We start from the raw sequence: 20,931 nt of genomic DNA on the forward strand, positions 1-20,931 counted from the left end.
ACACACCACATCCTACACTACACTACACACTACATCCTACACTACACACTACATCCTACACTACACTACACACTACATCCTACACTACACTACACACTACATCCTGCAATACACACTACATCCTACACTACACTACACATTACATCCTACACTACACTACACACTACATCCTACACTACACTATACACTACATCCTACACTACACTACACACTACATCCTACACTACACACTACATCCTACACTACACACTACATCCTACACTACACTACACACTACATCCTACATTACACTACACACTACATCCTGCACTACACTATACACTACATCCTACACTACACTACACACTACATCCTACACTACACACTACATCCTACACTACACACTACATCCTACACTACACACTACATCCTACACTTCACTATACACTACATCCTACACTACACTACACACTACATCCTACACTACACTCTACACTACATCCTACACTACACTACACACTACATCCTACACTACACACTACATCCTACACTACACTACACACTACATCTTACACTACACTACACACTACATCCTACACTACACTACACACTACATCCTACACTACACTACACACTACATCCTACACTACACTATTAACTACATCCTACACTACACTACACACTACATCCTACACTACACTACACACCACATCCTACACTACACTACACACTATATCCTACACTACACTACACACTACATCCTACACTACACTACACACTACATCCTACACTACACTATACACTACATCCTACACTACACTACACACTACATCATACACTACACACTACATCCTACACTACACTATACACTACACACCGCATCCTACACTACACTACACACTACATCCTACACTACACTACACACTACATCCTACATCATACACTACACACTACATCCTACACTACACTACACACTACATCCTACACTACACTACACATCCTACACTACACTACACACTACATCCTACACTACACTACACACTACATCCTACACTACACTACACACTACATCCTACACTACACTACACATCCTACACTACACTACACACTACATCCTACACTACACTACACACTACATCCTACACTACACACTACATCCTACACTACACTACACACTACATCCTACACTACACACTACATCCTACACTACACTATACACTACATCCTACACTACACTACACACTACATCATACACTACACACTACATCCTACACTACACTACACACCACATCCTACACTACACTACACACTACATCCTACACTACACTACACACTACATCCTACACTACACACTACATCCTACACTACACTATACACTACATCCTACACTACACTACACACTACATCCTACACTACACACACTACATCCTACACTACACTACACACCACATCCTACACTACACTACACACTACATCCTACACTACACTACACACTACATCCTACACTACACTACACACTACATCCTACACTACACTATTAACTACATCCTACACTACACACTACATCCTATACTACACTACACACTACATCCTACACTACACTACACATTACATCCTACACTACACTACACACTACATCCTACACTACACTATACACTACATCCTACACTACACTACACACTACATCCTACACTACACACTACATCCTACACTACACACTACATCCTACACTACACTACACACGACATCCTACACTACACACTACATCCTACACTACACTACACACTACATCCTACACTACACTACATCCTACACTACACTATACACTACATCCTACACTACACTACACACTACATCCTACACTACACACTACATCCTACACTACACTACACACTACATCCTACACTACACTACACACCACATCCTACACTACACTACACACTACATCCTACACTACACTACACACCATATCCTACACTACACTACACACCACATCCTACACTACACTACACACTACATCCTACACTACACTACACACTACATCCTACACTACACTATACACCACATCCTACACTACACTACACACTATATCCTACACTACACTACACACTACATCCTACACTACACACTATATCCTACACTACACACTACATCCTACACTACACACTACATCCTACACTACACTACATACTACATCCTACACTACACTACACACTACATCCTACACTACACTACACACCACATCCTACACTACACTACACACTACATCCTACACTACACTACATCCTACACTACACTACACACTACATCCTACACTACACACTACATCCTACACTACACTACACACTACATCCTACACTACACTATACACTACATCCTACACTACACTACACACTACATCCTACACTACACTACACACTACATCCTACACTATACACCACATCCTACACTACACTACACACTATATCCTACACTACACTACACACTACATCCTACACTACACACTATATCCTACACTACACTACACACTACATCCTACACTACACACTATATCCTACACTACACTACACACTACATCCTACACTACACTACACACTACATCCTACACTACACTACACACCACATCCTACACTACACTACACACTACATCCTACACTACACTACATCCTACACTACACTACACACTACATCTTACACTACACACTACATCCTACACTACACTACACACTACATCATACACTACACTACATCCTGCACTACACTACACACTACATCCTACACTACACACCACATCCTACACTACACTACACACCACATCCTACACTACACTACACACTACATCCTACCACGATGGGGACAACCCAACAATCGCATCAACACGAACATCCACTCGACTCATTTGTTCTCATTAGCAGTGCGTCGTCTGCCTATGTAGCTCGCTCTCTGTCTCTCCCTCTGTCTCTCTGTCTCTTCAATTGTCTTTAGAAGCGACTGAATGATATCCCCATCAACGCAGTGGCTGTTGCCACCATCAATCAGTGTCGCGGTCGTCGCGTGCCGATGTTTAGGGGCAGACAAATCACTCGGTGAACTGCGTGGCGATGTCGATTGCTAAATGTGGAGACAGAGAGAGAGAGAGAGGAGAGACGCAGACTCCAAATCTACAACAGCAGCAGCAGCAGCAGGCGTCGTCAAGGTCGGGGTTCGAACCCACGACCTCCTGTAGACCAGGCGAGGTAGTCAACATCTCATAGCCACCGTGAAAGCCTGACCCAATTACCTCACTGACACGTGGCACCCTGACCCAATTACCTCACTGACACGTGACACCCTGACACAATTCTCTCATTGCCACATGACACCCTGACCCAATTACCTCACTGTCACGTGACACCCTGACACAATTCTCTCATTACCACGTGACACCCAGACCCAATTACCTCACTGTCACGTGACACCCTGACCCAATTACCTCACTGATACGTGACACGCTGACCCAATTCTCTCATTACCACGTGACACCCTGACCCAATTACCTCACTGACACGTGACAGCCTGACCCAATTTTCTCATTGCCACTTGACACCTTTACCCAATTACCTCACTGACACGTGACACGCTGATCCAATTCTCTCATTACCACGTGACACCCTGACCCAATTACCTCACTGACACGTGACGCCCTGACACAATTCTCTCATTACCACGTGACACCGTGACCCAATTATCTCATTGCCACGTGATACCCTGACCCAATTACCTCACTGACACGTGACACCCTGACCCAATTACCTCACTCACACGTGACACCCTGACCCAATTACCTCACTGACACGTGACACCCTGACCCAATTACCTCACTGACACGTGACACCCTGACACAATTCTCTCATTACCACGTGACACCCTGACCCAATTACCTCACTGACACGTGACACCCTGACCCAATTATCTCATTACCACGTGACACCGTGACCCAATTATCCAATGACCCCACGCCCCGGTTATCAAATGACCCCGTGACCCACTTCACTGATGACCCAGTGAACCAATTACCCAGTGACCCAATTACCCAGTGACCCGTAACACAGTGCCCCCGAGTGCCCCCTCCCCCCATGACCCATTGCCTCAGTGACCACGTGGCCCAGTGACCCAGTGACTCCATGACCCCGCGGCCCAGTGACCCCACTAGCTAGTGACCCAGTGACCCATTACCCCAGTGACCACGTGGCCAGTGTCCACGTGACCCAATTACAGAGTGCCCCCTCACCCCATGACCCATTGCCTCAGTGACCACATGACCCAGTGACCCCATGACCCGGCGGCCCAGTGACCCCGCTAGCCAGTGACCCAGTGACCCATTACCTCAGTGACCACGTGGCCCAGTGTCCACGTGACCCAATTACAGAGTGCCCCCTCCCCCCCCCATGACCCATTGCCTCAGTGACCACGTGGCCCAGTGACCCAGTGACCCCATGACTCCTCGGCCCAGTGACCCCACTAGCCAATGACCCAGTGACCCATTAACTCAGTGACCCCGTGCCCCAGCGACCCAGTGACCCAGCGACCCAGTGACCCAGTGACCCAGCGACCCTGTGACCCCGTGACCCAGTGACCCCGTGCCCTTACCCCCAGCGTGGAGTGTGCAGAGAGCCGCGGCCACAGCGAGCAGAGAGGGAGAGCGTCATGACGGCTCAGCTCTCCCTTTCCTCTCCTTTATCTCTCCCTTTCCTCTCCTTTATCTCTCCCTTATCTCTCCCCTCCGTGATCTCTCTCCGCACCCCTCTCTATTTAACTCTCCCCCCTTGTTGTCCGGATCGCGATTTAACTCTCCCTAACCGGGGCGCTCTCTCTCTCTCACTCTCTCTTAGCTCTCTCTTAGCTCTCTCTTAGCCTCTCCCTTATCTCTCACTTAGCTCTCCCTTATCTCTCTCTCACTCTCTCTTATCTCTCTCACTCTCTCCTAGCTCTCCCTTATCTCTCTCTTAGCTCTCCCTTATCTCTCTCACTCTCTCACTCTCTCACTCTCTCCTAGCTCTCCCTTGTCTCTCTCTGACTCTCTCTTATCTCTCTCACTCTCTCCTAGCTCTCCCTTATCTCTCTCCTAGCTCTCCCTTATCTCTCTCTTAGCTCTCCCTTGTCTCTCTCTTAGCTCTCCCTTGTCTCTCTCTTTGCTCTCCCTTGTCTCTCTCTCCTAGCTCTCCCTTGTCTCTCTCTCTTAGCTCTCCCTTATCTCTCTCCTAGCTCTCCCTTGTCTCTCTCTCTCCTAGCTCTCCCTTGTCTCTCTCCTAGCTCTCCCTTGTCTCTCTCTTAGCTCTCCCTTGTCTCACTCTCTCTCTCCTAGCTTTCTCTTATCTCTCTCTTAGCTATCCCTTATCTCTCTCTCACTCTCTCCTAGCTCTCCCTTGTCTCTCTCTCTCCTAGCTCTCCCTTATCTCTCTCCTAGCTCTCTCTTATCTCTCTCCTAGTTCTCCCTTATCTCTCTCCTAGCTCTCCCTTATCTCTCTCTTAGCTTTCCCTTATCTCTCTCCTAGCTCTCCCTTATCTCTCTCCTAGCTCTCCCTTATCTCTCTCCTAGCTCTCTCTTATCTCTCTCTCTCCTAGCTCTCCCTTATCTTTCTCCTAGCTCTCCCTTATCTCTCTCTTAGCTTTCCCTTATCTCTCTCCTAGCTCTCCCTTTCCTCTCCTTTCCCCCTCTCTCTTTTCTCTCCCTTTTCTCTCCCTTATCTCTCCCCTCCGTGATCTCTCCCGTCCGTGATCTCTCTCCCCTGCACCACCTCACCCTCTCTCCTCCCCTCTCTATTTAACTCTCCCTAACCGGGGCGCTCTCTCTCTCTCTTAGCGCTCCCTTGTCTCTCTCTTAGCGCTCCCTTATCTCTCTCTTAGCGCTCCCTTATCTCTCTCTCTCCCTTGTCTCTCACTCTCTCTCTCACACTCTACTAGCTCTCCCTTATCTCTCCTATCTCTCCCTTGTCTCTCTCTTAGCTCTCCCTTATCTCTCACTCTCTCCCTTGTCTCTCACTCTCTTTCTCCCTTGTCTCTCTCCTAGCTCTCCCTTATCTCTCTCCTATCTCTCCCTTATCCCTCACTCTCTCTCCCTTATCTCTCTACTATCTCTCCTTTATCTCTCTCACTCTCCCTTATCTCTCTCCTAGCTCTCCCTTGTCTCTCACTCTCTTACTCTCCCTTATCTCTCTCCTAGCTCTCCCTTATCTCTCTCACTCTCCCCTAGCTCTCCCTTATCTCTCTCCTAGCGCTCCCTTATCTCTCTCTTAGCTCTCCCTTGTCTCTCTCTCTCTCTCACTCTCCCTTATCGCTCTCCTAGCTCTCCATTATCTCTCACTCCCTCTCTCACTCTCCCTTATCTCTCTCTCACTCTCTCCCTTGTCTCTCACTCCTAGCTCTCCCTTATCTCTCCCTTATCTCTCCCTTATCTCTCTCTCTCACTCTCTCTTATCTCTCTCCTAGCTCTCCCTTATCTCTCCCTTATCTCTCCCTTACCTCTCTCCTAGCTCTCCCTTATCTCTCCCTTATCTCTCCCTTACCTCTCCCTTCTTTCTTTGTCTCCTTCTCGCTCTCTCTCACGCGGCTTTGTCTCTCTCACAACTCTCCCCTGCTGTCGATCTCAAGCCCACCTGTCTCTCTGTCTCTGTCCCCCCTCTCTGTCTGTCTCCCTGTCCCCTCTCTGTCTGTCTCCCTGTCCCCTCTCTGTCTGTCTCTGTCTGTCTCCCTGTCCCCTCTCCCTGTCCCCTCTCTCTCTGTCTCTGTCTCCCCTCTCTGTCTGTCTCTGCCCCCTCTCTCTGTCTCTGTCCCCTCTCTCTGTCTCTCTCCCTGTCCCCCCTCTCTCTCTCTGTCCCCTCTCCCTGTCCCCTCTCTGTCTGTCTCTCCCTGTCCCCTCTCTCTCTCTCTGTCTCTGTCCCCCCTCTCTGTCTGTCTCCCTGTCCCCTCTCTGTCTGTCTCCCTGTCCCCTCTCTCTGTCTGTCTCTGTCTCCCCTCTCTGTCTGTCTCTGTCCCCCCTCTCTGTCTGTCTCCCTGTCCCCTCTCTCTCTCTGTCTCTGTCCCCTCTCTCTGTCTCTCTCCCTGTCCCCTCTCTCTCTCTCTCTCTGTCCCCCTCTCTGTCCCTGTCCCCTCTCTCTGTCTGTCCCCCCTCTCTCTCCCTGTCCCCTCTCTCTCTCTCTCCAACCTCCCCACAGACGCGGATTCTGTCTCTCACCCCGCTTTGTCTCTCTCCTCTCTCTCCTCTGTCTCTCTCCTCCGTCTCTCTCCTCCGTCTCTCTCCTCTGTCTCTCTCCTCTGTCTCTCTCTCCTCCCACTCTACCTCCTCTGTCTCTCTCCTCTGTCTCTCTCCTCTGTCTCTCTCCTCTGTCTCTCTCCTCTGTCTCTCTCCTCTGTCTCTCTCCTCCCACTATACCTCCTCTGTCTCTCTCCTCTGTCTCTCTCCTCTGTCTCTCCCTCCTCTGTCTCTCTCTCCTCTGTCTCTCTCCTCTGTCTCTCTCCTCTGTCTCTCTCCTCCCACTCTACCTCTGTCTCTCTCCTCTGTCTCTCTCCTCTGTCTCTCTCCTGTCTCTCTCCTGTCTCTCTCCTCTGTCTCTCTCCTCTGTCTCTCTCCTCTGTCTCTCTCCTCTGTCTCTCTCCTCTGTCTCTCTCCTCTGTCTCTCTCCTCCCACTCTCCCTCCTCTGTCTCTCCGCTCTCACCGTCTCCACCGATGCGCGATCCCAGGACTCCACCCCCTCTCTCCTCTCTCCCTCTCTCTCCTTCTTCTCCCTCTCCCCTCTCTCTCTCCCCTCTCTCCCCCCTCTCTCTTTCCTCTCTCGTTCTTCTACCCCCTCTCTCTTTCCTCTCTCCCCCCTCTCTCTTTCCTCTCTCCCCCCTCTCTCTTTCCTCTCTCTCCCCTCTCTCTCCCCCCTCTCTCTTTCCTCTCCCCCCAGATTGTGGTGACGCGCGTTGCTACTCCCCCGAGAGGAGGAGAGAGCGGCAGGGAGAGACAAAGGGATGGAGACACAATGGGTGGGTGGGTGGGTGGCAGCGTGGGTGGTGGGTGGCTGGTGGGTGAGTGTGGATGGTGGGTGGCTGGTGGGTGAGTGTGGGTGGGTAGGTGAGTGTGGGTGGGTGGGTAGGCGTGAGTGGGTGGTGGCAGCGTGAGTGTGGGTGGGTGTGGGTGGGTGACAGAGTGAGTTGGTGGGTGGGTGAGAGGGTGAGCGAGGCTGTGGGTAAGAGGGTGAGTGAGAGGGTGAGTGAGTGGGTGAGTGAGAGGGTGAGTGAGTGGGTGAGTGAGAGGGTGAGTGAGAGGGTGAGTGAGAGGGTGAGTGAGTGGGTGAGTGAGAGGGTGAGCGAGAGGGTGAGTGAGACTTGGGTAAGAGGGTGAGTGAGAGGGTGAGTGAGTGGGTGAGTGAGAGGGTGAGTGAGTGGGTGAGTGAGAGGGTGAGTGAGTGGGTGAGTGAGAGGGTGAGTGAGTGAGTGAGAGGGTGAGTGAGTGGGTGAGTGAGTGAGTGAGAGGGTGAGTGAGTGGGTGAGTGAGTGTCTCGTGCTGGTTGAGAGGGTGAGTGAGTGGGTGAGTGAGAGGGTGAGTGAGTGGGTGAGTGAGTGGGTGAGTGAGTGAGTGAGTGTCTTGTGCTGGCTGAGAAGGTGAGTGGGAGGGTGAGTGAGAGGGTGAGTGAGAGGGTGAGTGAGAGGGTGGTGAGAGGGTGAGTGAGTGGGTGAGTGAGTGGGTGAGTGGGTGAGCGAGTGGGTGAGTGGGTGAGTGAGTGAGTGGGTGAGCGAGTGAGTGGGTGAGCGAGTGAGTGAGTGATTGAGTGAGTGGGTAATTGAGTGGGTGAGTGGGTGTCTCGTGCTGGCTGAGTGGGGGTGGGTGAGAGGGTTGTGAGAGGGTGGTGAGTGAGTGAGTGAGAGGGTGAGTGAGTGGGTGAGTGAGTGAGAGGGTGAGTGAGTGGGTGAGTGAGTGTCTCGTGCTGGTTGAGAGGGTGAGTGAGTGGGTGAGTGAGAGGGTGAGTGAGAGGGTGAGTGAGTGGGTGAGTGAGAGGGTGAGTGAGTGGGTGAGTGAGTGAGTGGGTGAGCGAGAGGGTGAGTGAGTGGGTGAGCGAGACTGTGGGTAAGAGGGTGAGTGAGAGGGTGAGTGAGTGGGTGAGTGAGAGGGTGAGTGAGTGAGATGGTGAGTGGGTGAGTGAGAGGGTGAGTGAGAGGGTGAGTGGGAGGGTGAGCGAGGCTGTGGGTAAGAGGGTGAGTAGGTGGGAGGGTGGGTGAGTGTCTCGTGCTGGTTGAGTGGGTGAGTGAGTGGGTGAGTGAGAGGGTGAGTGAGAGGGTGAGTGAGTGGGTGAGTGAGTGAGTGTCTTGTGCTGGCTGAGAAGGTGAGTGGGAGGGTGAGTGAGAGGGTGAGTGAGAGGGTGAGTGAGAGGGTGGTGAGAGGGTGAGTGAGTAGGTGAGTGGGTGAGCGAGTGGGTGAGTGAGTGAAGGTACGAGACTGTCTGGTAGGACAGCGCTGTCCTACCAGACAGTCTCGTCCCTTCACCTGATGAAGGCCGCTTGTGTTGTGGCCGAAACGTCGTGAGAATATTATTTTGTTATTTTATTTTATCAATTGTATTATTTTATTCTCATTCTACGCGGTGGTGACTTTACCGAAAGAACCAAAAGAAGATGAAAAAGTCAATTGTAGTGAGACGCTAAAAAAATTAAAATAAAAATAAAAGTAAAAATCACGACGTTTCGGGCGCAAGGCAAAGCGTCCGTAATAATAAAAAATAAAATTTTTAGGAATAAAAATAAATAAAAACAATAATTCGTTTCTTGCTGTGGCTGTCCAAGCCCCACCGCTCCCATGTTTTGGATGCACGACGGACGGACGGACACAATAATCCCCAGTGGGCTGGTGTAAGTAACCAGGGGGTTCCTACACAGTAACATTTCCTTGTCGTGGTTTGTCACACCTGAAGACGATTGCTTGTGTTGCAATCGAAACGCCGTCAGTTATTTATTTATTTCAATTTTTCAAATAATTAATTTATTTTATATTTTTCCACCTACGTGACTTTAGCAAAAAAAATAAACAAACGAGCACATTTCAACAGTATCGCTGTCCTGGTCACAATGGCAAAGTTTGTGGGGACTAATAATAACAACAGCCACTTTCTGTACTTTTTTTTTTAGGAATAAGCAATTACGGAATAACACTTACTAGCCAGGGAATGAAGAAATGGTGTTACATCGTCACTGGTTGTTGATGGTGGTGGTCGTGGTGGTGGTGGTGGTGGTAAGAGTGGTGGTAGGGGCGGTGGTGATGGTGGTAGGGGTGATGGTGGTAGGGGTGATGGTGGTAGGGGTGGTGGTGGTGGTAGGGGTTGATGGTGGTTGTGGTGTTGGTAGAAGTGATGGTGGTAGGGGTGATGGTGGTAGGGGTGATGGTGGTGATGGTGGTGGTGTTGGTAGAAGTGATGATGGTAGGGGCCGGTGGTGGTAGGGGCGGTGGTGATGGTGGTGATGGTGGTTGTGGTGTTGGTAGAAGTGATGGTGTTAGAAGTGATGGTGGTAGGGGCGGTGGTGATGATGGTGGTGGTAGTAGGGGTGGTGGTGGTTGTGGTGTTGGTCGAAGTGATGGTGGTAGGGGTGATGGTGGTAGGGGTAGGAGTGGTGATGGTGGTAGGGGTGATGGTGGTAGGGGTGATGGTGGTAGGGGTGATGATGATGATGGTGATAGGGCCGGTGTTGGCCGCCGTGACCTGGAATCGAACCTCGGGTCGCCAGGTTCGTAGGGGAGCGGAGCGCGCTAACCGTTGCGCCACCGCTCCCCACGGCACAAAGACAAAGATCCCACTCCCCCACCCCGTGTAGCCTTCAGAGACTGTAGGGGCAAGTGCTGTGAGCGAGTAGCAGCACCTGTGAAGGCCGGAACGGCACACGAAGGGGTGGGTGGCCAGCACCACCACGCCCGGCCGCCTTTGTCTCCCCCAGTGCTAGCGATGTTCGCTACTACACCACCACAGCTACTACACCACCACCGCTACTACACCAGCACCGCTACTACACCAGCACTACTACACCAGCACTACTACACCACCACAGCTACTACACCACCACCGCTACTACACCAGCACCACAGCTACTACACCACCACAGCTACTACACCACCACCGCTACTACACCAGCACAGCTACTACACCACCACCACTACTACACCACCACCGCTACTACACCACCACCGCTACTACACCAGCACAGCTACTACACCACCACCACTACTACACCACCACAGCTACTACACCACCACCGCTACTACACCACCACCACAGCTACTACACCACCACAGCTACTACACCACCACCGCTACTACACCAGCACAGCTACTACACCACCACCACTACTACACCACCACCGCTACTACACCACCACCGCTACTACACCACCACCGCTACTACACCAGCACAACTACTACACCACCACCGCTACTACACCAGCACCACCGCTACTACACCAGCACAACTACTACACCACCAAGCTACTACACCAGCACCACCGCTACTACACCAGCACAGCTACTACACCACCACCGCTACTACACCAGCACAGCTACTACACCAGCACCACAGCTACTACACCACCACCACTACTACACCACCACCGCTACTACACCACCACAACTACTACACCACCACCGCTACTACACCACCACCGCTACTACACCACCACAACTACTACACCACCACAGCTACTACACCACCACAGCTACTACACCACCACCACAGGTACTACACCACCACAGCTACTACACCACCACAGCTACTACACCACCACCACTACTACACCACCACCACTACTACACCACCACAGCTACTACACCACCACCGCTACTACACCACCACAGCTACTACACCACCACCGCTACTACACCACCACCGCTACTACACCACCACCACCGCTACTACACCACCACAGCTACTACACCAGCACAGCTACTACACCACCACCGCTGCTACACCACCAGCACCGCTACTACACCACCACAGCTACTACACCACCACCGCTACTACACCACCACAGCTACTACACCACCACAGCTACTACACCAGCACCGCTACTACACCACCACAGCTACTACACCACCACAGCTACTACACCAGCACCGCTACTACACCAGCACCGCTACTACACCACCACAGCTACTACACCAGCACTACTACACCACCACAGCTACTACACCAGCACCGCTACTACACCACCACAGCTACTACACCACCACCACTACTACACCACCACCGCTACTACACCACCACCACTGCTACACCAGCACCACAGCTACTACACCACCACAGCTACTACACCACCACCGCTACTACACCACCACCACTACTACACCACCACCGCTACTACACCACCACCGCTACTACACCACCACAGCTACTACACCACCACCACTACTACACCACCACCGCTACTACACCACCACCGCTACTACACCAGCACAGCTACTACACCACCACCACTACTACACCACCACCGCTACTACACCACCACCGCTACTACACCACCACCGCTACTACACCAGCACAACTACTACACCACCAAGCTACTACACCAGCACCGCTACTACACCACCACAGCTACTACACCACCACAACTACTACACCACCACCGCTACTACACCACCACCGCTACTACACCACCACAACTACTACACCACCACAGCTACTACACCACCACAGCTACTACACCACCACCACAGGTACTACACCACCACAGCTACTACACCACCACAGCTACTACACCACCACCACTACTACACCACCACCACTACTACACCACCACAGCTACTACACCACCACCGCTACTACACCACCACAGCTACTACACCACCACCGCTACTACACCACCACCGCTACTACACCACCACCACCGCTACTACACCACCACAGCTACTACACCACCACAGCTACTACACCACCAGAGCTACTACACCAGCACCACTGCTACACCACCAGCACCGCTACTACACCACCACAGCTACTACACCACCACCGCTACTACACCACCACAGCTACTACACCACCACAGCTACTACACCACCACCGCTACTACACCACCACAGCTACTACACCACCACAGCTACTACACCACCACAGCTACTACACCAGCACCGCTACTACACCAGCACCGCTACTACACCACCACAGCTACTACACCAGCACTACTACACCACCACAGCTACTACACCACCACCGCTACTACACCACCACCGCTACTACACCATCACAGCTACTACACCACCACAGCTACTACACCAGCACCGCTACTACACCACCACAGCTACTACACCACCACCACTACTACACCACCACCGCTACTACACCACCACCACTGCTACACCAGCACCACAGCTACTACACCACCACAGCTACTACACCACCACCGCTACTACACCACCACCACTACTACACCACCACCGCTACTACACCACCACCGCTACTACACCACCACAGCTACTACACCACCACCACTACTACACCACCACCGCTACTACACCACCACCGCTACTACACCAGCACAGCTACTACACCACCACCACTACTACACCACCACCGCTACTACACCACCACCGCTACTACACCACCACCGCTACTACACCAGCACAACTACTACACCACCAAGCTACTACACCAGCACCGCTACTACACCACCACAGCTACTACACCACCACAACTACTACACCACCACAGCTACTACACCACCACCGCTACTACACCACCACAGCTACTACACCACCACAGCTACTACACCACCACAGCTACTACACCACCACAGCTACTACACCACCACAGCTACTACACCACCACAACTACTACACCACCACAGCTACTACACCACCACCGCTACTACACCACCACGGCTACTACACCATCACAGCTACTACACCACCACAGCTACTACACCACCACTGCTACACCAGCACCACAGCTACTACACCAGCACCGCTACTACACCACCACCACTACTACACCACCACCACCGCTACTACACCACCACCACCGCTACTACACCACCACAGCTACTACACCACCACCACCGCTACTACACCACCACCACCGCTACTACACCACCACCGCTACTACACCACCACCACAGCTACTACACCACCACCGCTACTACACCACCACCTCTACTACACCACCACAACTACTACACCACCACCGCTACTACACCACCACCGCTACTACACCAGCACAGCTACTACACCACCACAACTACTACACCACCACAGCTACTACACCACCACAGCTACTACACCACCACAGCTACTACACCAACACAGCTACTACACTACCACAGCTACTATACCACCACCGCTACTACACCACCACCGCTACTACACCACAGCTACTACACCACCACCGCTACTACACCACCACAGCTACTACACCACCACAGCTACTACACCAGCACCGCTACTACACCAGCACTACTACACCAGCACTACTACACCACCACAGCTACTACACCACCACCGCTACTACACCAGCACCACAGCTACTACACCACCACAGCTACTACACCACCACCGCTACTACACCAGCACAGCTACTACACCACCACCACTACTACACCACCACCGCTACTACACCACCACCGCTACTACACCAGCACAGCTACTACACCACCACCGCTACTACACCACCACAGCTACTACACTACCACAGCTACTACACCACCACAGCTACTACACCACCACAGCTACTACACCAGCACAACTACTACACCACCACCGCTACTACACCACCACAGCTACTACACCACCACAGCTACTACACCAGCACAGCTACTACACCACCACAGCTACTACACCACCACCACTACTACACCAGCACAACTACTACACCACCACAGCTACTATACCACCACCGCTACTACACCACCACAGCTACTACACCACCACCGCTACTACACCACCACCGCTACTACACCACCACAGCTACTACACCACCACCGCTACTACACCACCACAGCTACTACACCAGCACCACAGCTACTACACCACCACCGCTACTACACCACCACAGCTACTACACCACCACAGCTACAACACCACCACCGCTACTACACCACCACAACTACTACACCACCACCGCTACTACACCACCACCGCTACTACACCACCACCGCTACTACACCACCACAGCTACTACACCACCACAGCTACAACCCCACCACCGCTACTACACCACCACAACTACTACACCACCACCGCTACTACATCACCACCGCTACTACACCACCACCGCTACTACACCACCACAGCTACTACACCAGCACAGCTACTACACCACCACAACTACTACACCACCACAACTACTACACCACCACAACTACTACACCACCACAACTACTACACCACCACAACTACTACACCACCACAACTACTACACCACCACAGCTACTACACCACCACCGCTACTACACCACCACAACTACTACACCACCACAACTACTACACCAGCACAACTACTACACCACCACAACTACTACACCACCACAACTACTACACCACCACAGCTACTACACCACCACCGCTACTACACCACCACAACTACTACACCACCACCGCTACTACACCAGCACCGCTACTACACCACCACAACTACTGCACTACCACAACTACTACACCACCACCGCTACTACACCACCACCACCGCTACTACACCAGCACCGCTACTACACCACCACAGCTACTACACCACCACCGCTACTACACCACTACCACCGCTACTACACCACCACCACCGCTACTACACCACCACCGCTACTACACCACCACCGCTACTACACCAGCACCGCTACTACACCACCACCACTACTACACCACCACCGCTACTACACCACCACAGCTACTACACCACCACAGCTACTACACCACCACCGCTACTACACCACCACAGCTACTACACCATCACAGCTACTACACCACCACCACTACTACACCACCACAGCTACTACACCAGCACCGCTACTACACCACCACAGCTACTACACCACCACAGCTACTACACCAGCACAGCTACTACACCACCACAACTACTACACCACCACCGCTACTACACCACCACAGCTACTACACCACCACAACTACTACACCAGCACAGCTACTACACCACCACAGCTACTACACCACCACCGCTACTACACCACCACAGCTACTACACCAGCACTACTACACCACCACAGCTACTACACCAGCACCGCTACTACACCACCACCGCTACTACACCACCACCGCTACTACACCACCACCGCTACTACACCACCACCGCTACTACACCAGCACCACTACTACACCACCACCGCTACTACACCACCACCGCTACTACACCACCACCGCTACTACACCACCACCGTTACTACACCACCACCGCTACTACACCACCACCGCTACTACACCACCACAACTACTACACCACCACCGCTACTACACCAGCACCGCTACTACACCACCACTACTACACCAGCACAGCTACTACACCACCACAGCTACTACACCACCACCGCTACTACACCACCACAGCTACTACACCAGCACTACTACACCACCACAGCTACTACACCAGCACCGCTACTACACCACCACAGCTACTACACCACCACAGCTACTACACCAGCACTACTACACCACCACAGCTACTACACCAGCACCACTACTACACCACCACCGCTACTACACCACCACCGCTACTACACCACCACCGCTACTACACCACCACCGCTACTACACCAGCACCGCTACTACACCACCACCGCTACTACACCACCACCGTTACTACACCACCACCGCTACTACACCACCACCGCTACTACACCACCACAACTACTACACCACCACCGCTACTACACCAGCACCGCTACTACACCACCACTACTACACCAGCACAGCTACTACACCACCACCACTACTACACCACCACCGCTACTACACCACCACAGCTACTACACCACCACCGCTACTACACCACCACCACAGCTACTACACCACCACAGCTACTACACCACCACAGCTACTACACCACCACCACAGCTACTACACCACAGCTACTACACCATCACCACGACTACACCACCACCACAGCTACTACACCACCACCGCTACTACACCAGCTACTCGTTTAGGATAAAATCATCACTGATTTTGGCCGCGAGCGGGATCGATCTCGGGTCGCCGGGTTCAAAGCGCACTCGCACAGTCACTCACTCAGTCAGTCACTCAGTCAGTCACACAGTCAGTCACACAGTCACTCACACAGTCAGTCACTCAGTCACACAGTTAGCCACTCAGTCAGTCACTCAGTCACACAGTCACTCAGTCAGTCACTCACTCAGTCACAGTGTCACTCAGTCGCACAGTCACTCAGTCACACAGTCACTCAGTCAGTCACTCAGTCACACAGTCAGTCACTCAGTCAGTCACTCAGTCATACAGTCACACAGTCAGTCACACAGTGTCACTCAGTTGCACAGTCAGTCAGTCACACAGTCAGTCACTCAGTCATACAGTCACTCAGTCATACAGTCACTCAGTCACTCAGTCATACAGTCACTCAGTCAGTCACTCAGTCAGTCACTCAGTCACACAGTCAGTCACTCAGTCACACAGTCAGTCACTCACTAAGTCACACAGTCACACAGTCAGTCACACAGTCTGTCACACCGTCACTCACGTCACTCAGTCACACAGTCAGTCAGTCACAGTCACTCATGTCACTCACAGTCACTCAGTCACACACAGAGAAACGTTTGCCATTTAATTGTGTGCAGGTAAACCCCACCACCAATACCATCACCACCACCACCAATACCACCACCAACACCAATTTCAACCCCCCACCACCACCACAACCACCACCACGCCTACGCCACACTCCTCCCCCCCACCACCACCACCAATGTCACCCCCCCACCACACCCCCCCACCACCAATGTCACCCCCCCACCACACCCCCCCACCACCACCACCACCACACCCCCCCACCCACCAGCGATCTCTCGGTGCCGTCATCACGGGCACCACCTTCCCCCCACCACAGCCTACTGAGCCCACCACCCCAAACCCCCTCTCCCCACCAATGGACGGTGGGGGGAAGGGTGGAGTGGGTGGAGTGGGTGGAGTGGGTGGAGTGGGTGCCCCCCCACCCTCCCCCCACCCTCACACCCCCGTGGATGTTCAAAACGAAAAACCTCTCCCGGAGACGGGAGCCAAAAAAATAAAAATGCGAAACTCGAACAAACTAAACGCATCGCCACACTCCTTGGCGAGCAATCAAATACACGGCGACATTCATCAGCACGTCGATTACCCCCCTCCCCGCTCGCCCCACCGAGCATTCAACGTCCGATTAGTGGGTCTGTGTGGTGAGTCTGTGGGTCTGTGTGTGGTGAGTCTGTGGGTGTCTGTGTGGTGAATCTATGGGTCTCTGTGTGGTGGTGAGTCTGTGGGTGTCTGTGTGGTGGTGAGTCTGTGGGTCTCTGTGTGGTGAGTCTGTGGGTCTCTGTGTGGTGAGTCTGTGGGTCTCTGTGTGGTGAGTCTGTGGGTCTCTGTGTGAGTGAGTCTGTGGGTCTCTGTGTGGTGAGTCTGTGGGTCTCTGTGCGAGTGAGTCTGTGGGTCTGTGTGGTGAGTCTGTGGGTCTCTGTGTGAGTGAGTCTGTGGGTCTCTGTGTGAGTGAGTCTGTGGGTCTCTGTGTGAGTGAGTCTATGGGTCTCTGTGCGGTGAGTCTATGGGTCTCTGTGTGAGTCTGTGGGTCTCTGTGTGGTGAGACTGTGGGTCTCTGTGTGAGTGAGTCTATGGGTCTCTGTGTGGTGAGTCTGTGGGTCTCTGTGTGAGTGAGTCTGTGGGTCTCTGTGTGGTGAGTCTGTGGGTCTCTGTGTGGTGAGTCTGTGGGTCTTTGTGTGAATGAGTCTGTGGGTCGCTGTGTGAGTGAGTCTGTGGGTCTCTGTGTGGTGAGTCTGTGGGTCTCTGTGTGAGTGAGACTGTGGGTCTCTGTGTGAGTGAGTCTGTGGGTCTCTGTGTGGTGAGTCTACGGGTCTGTGTGGCGAGTCTACGGGTCTGTGTGGCGAGTCTGTGGGTCTGTGTGTGGTGAGTCTGTGGGTCTCTGTGTGAGTGAGTCTATGGGTCTCTGTGTGGCGAGTCTGTGGGTGTCTGTGTGGTGAGTCTATGGGTCTCTGTGTGGTGAGTCTATGGGTCTCTGTGTGGTGAGACTGTGGGTCTCTGTGTGGTGAGTCTGTGGGTCTCTGTGTGGTGAGACTGTGGGTCTCTGTGTGGTGAGTCTGTGGGTGTCTGTGTGGTGAGTCTGTGGCTCTCTGTGTGGTGAGTCTGTGGGTCTGTGTGGTGAGACTGTGGGTCTCTGTGTGAGTGAGTCTATGGGTCTCTGTGTGAGTGAGTCTGTGGGTCTCTGTGTGAGTGAGTCTGTGGGTCTCTGTGTGGTGAGTCTGTGGGTCTTTGTGTGAGTCTGTGGGTCTCTGTGTGGTGAGTCTGTGGGTCTCTGTGTGGTGAGTCTGTGGGTCTCTGTGTGGTGAGTCTGTGGGTCTCTGTGTGGTGAGTCTGTGGGTCTCTGTGTGAGTGAGTCTGTGGGTCTCTGTGTGGTGAGTCTGTGGGTCTCTGTGTGGTGAGTCTGTGGGTGGTGAGTCTGTGGGTGTCTGTGTGGTGAGTCTATGGGTCTCTGTGTGGTGAGTCTATGGGTCTCTGTGTGGTGAGACTGTGGGTCTCTGTGTGGTGAGACTGTGGGTCTCTGTGTGTGGTGAGTCTGTGGGTCTGTGTGTGGTGAGTCTGTGGGTCTCTGTGTGGTGAGTCTGTGGGTCTCTGTGTGGTGAGTCTGTGGGTCTCTGTGTGGTGAGTCTGTGGGTCTGTGTGGCGAGCCTGTGGGTCTCTGTGTGAGTCTGTGGGTCTCTGTGTGGTGAGTCTGTGGGTCTCTGTGTGGTGAGTCTATGGGTCTCTGTGTGGTGAGTCTGTGGGTCTGTGTGGTGAGTCTGTGGGTTTGTGTGGTGAGTCTGTGGGTTTGTGTGGTGAGTCTGTCGGTTTGTGTGGTGAGTCTGTGGGTTTGTGTGGTGAGTCTATGGGTCTCTGTGTGGTGAGTCTATGGGTCTCTGTGTAGTGAGTCTGTGGGGCTCTGTGTGGTGAGTCTGTGGGTCTCTGTGTGGTGAGTCTGTGGGTCTCTGTGTGAGTGAGTCTGTGGGTCTTTGTGTGGTGAGTCTGTGGGTCTCTGTGTGGTGAGTCTGTGGGTCTTTGTGTGAGTGAGTCTGTGGGTCTCTGTGTGGTGAGTCTGTGGGTCTCTGTGTGGTGAGTCTGTGGGTCTCTGTGTGGTGAGTCTGTGGGTCTCTGTGTGGTGAGTCTGTGGGTCTCTGTGTGAGTGAGTCTGTGGGTCTCTGTGTGGTGAGTCTGTGGGTCTCTGTGTGGTGAGTCTGTGGGTGGTGAGTCTGTGGGTGTCTGTGTGGTGAGTCTATGGGTCTCTGTGTGGTGAGTCTATGGGTCTCTGTGTGGTGAGACTGTGGGTCTCTGTGTGGTGAGACTGTGGGTCTCTGTGTGGTGAGACTGTGGGTCTCTGTGTGTGGTGAGTCTGTGGGTCTGTGTGTGGTGAGTCTGTGGGTCTCTGTGTGGTGAGTCTGTGGGTCTCTGTGTGGTGAGTCTGTGGGTCTCTGTGTGGTGAGTCTGTGGGTCTGTGTGGCGAGCCTGTGGGTCTCTGTGTGAGTCTGTGGGTCTCTGTGTGGTGAGTCTGTGGGTCTCTGTGTGGTGAGTCTATGGGTCTCTGTGTGGTGAGTCTGTGGGTCTCTGTGTGAGTAAGTCTGTGGGTCTCTGTGTGAGTGAGTCTGTGGGTCTCTGTGTGGTGAGTCTGTGGGTCTGTGTGGTGAGTCTGTGGGTTTGTGTGGTGAGTCTGTGGGTTTGTGTGGTGAGTCTGTGGGTTTGTGTGGTGAGTCTGTGGGTTTGTGTGGTG

At 52.8% G+C, this 20,931-nt stretch overlaps 2 protein-coding genes across 2 annotated transcripts in view; one reads left to right on the forward strand and one right to left on the reverse strand.

The window, feature by feature from the left end:
* LOC142923155 (uncharacterized) overlaps positions 1–4,130 on the forward strand; it is an 86,161-nt gene extending 82,031 nt beyond the window's left edge. The window contains exon 6 of the mRNA XM_076064090.1: positions 4,112–4,130. Within this exon, the coding sequence (XP_075920205.1) occupies positions 4,112–4,130 (19 nt within the window). The remainder of the gene's footprint in view (positions 1–4,111) is intronic.
* Positions 1–20,931, reverse strand: part of LOC116937145 (uncharacterized) — a 41,372-nt gene that overhangs the window by 13,216 nt on the left and 7,225 nt on the right. The window contains exon 3 of the mRNA XM_076064089.1: positions 4,609–7,496. Within this exon, the coding sequence (XP_075920204.1) occupies positions 6,561–7,496 (936 nt within the window). The 3' untranslated portion in view covers positions 4,609–6,560. The remainder of the gene's footprint in view (positions 1–4,608; positions 7,497–20,931) is intronic.

The sequence above is a fragment of the Petromyzon marinus genome, unplaced genomic scaffold (assembly GCF_048934315.1).
Source record: "Petromyzon marinus isolate PM22_M1 ecotype Great Lakes invasive population unplaced genomic scaffold, UKy_Petmar_22M1.pri1.0 PM_Scaffold_305, whole genome shotgun sequence".
NCBI lineage: Eukaryota > Metazoa > Chordata > Hyperoartia > Petromyzontiformes > Petromyzontidae > Petromyzon > Petromyzon marinus.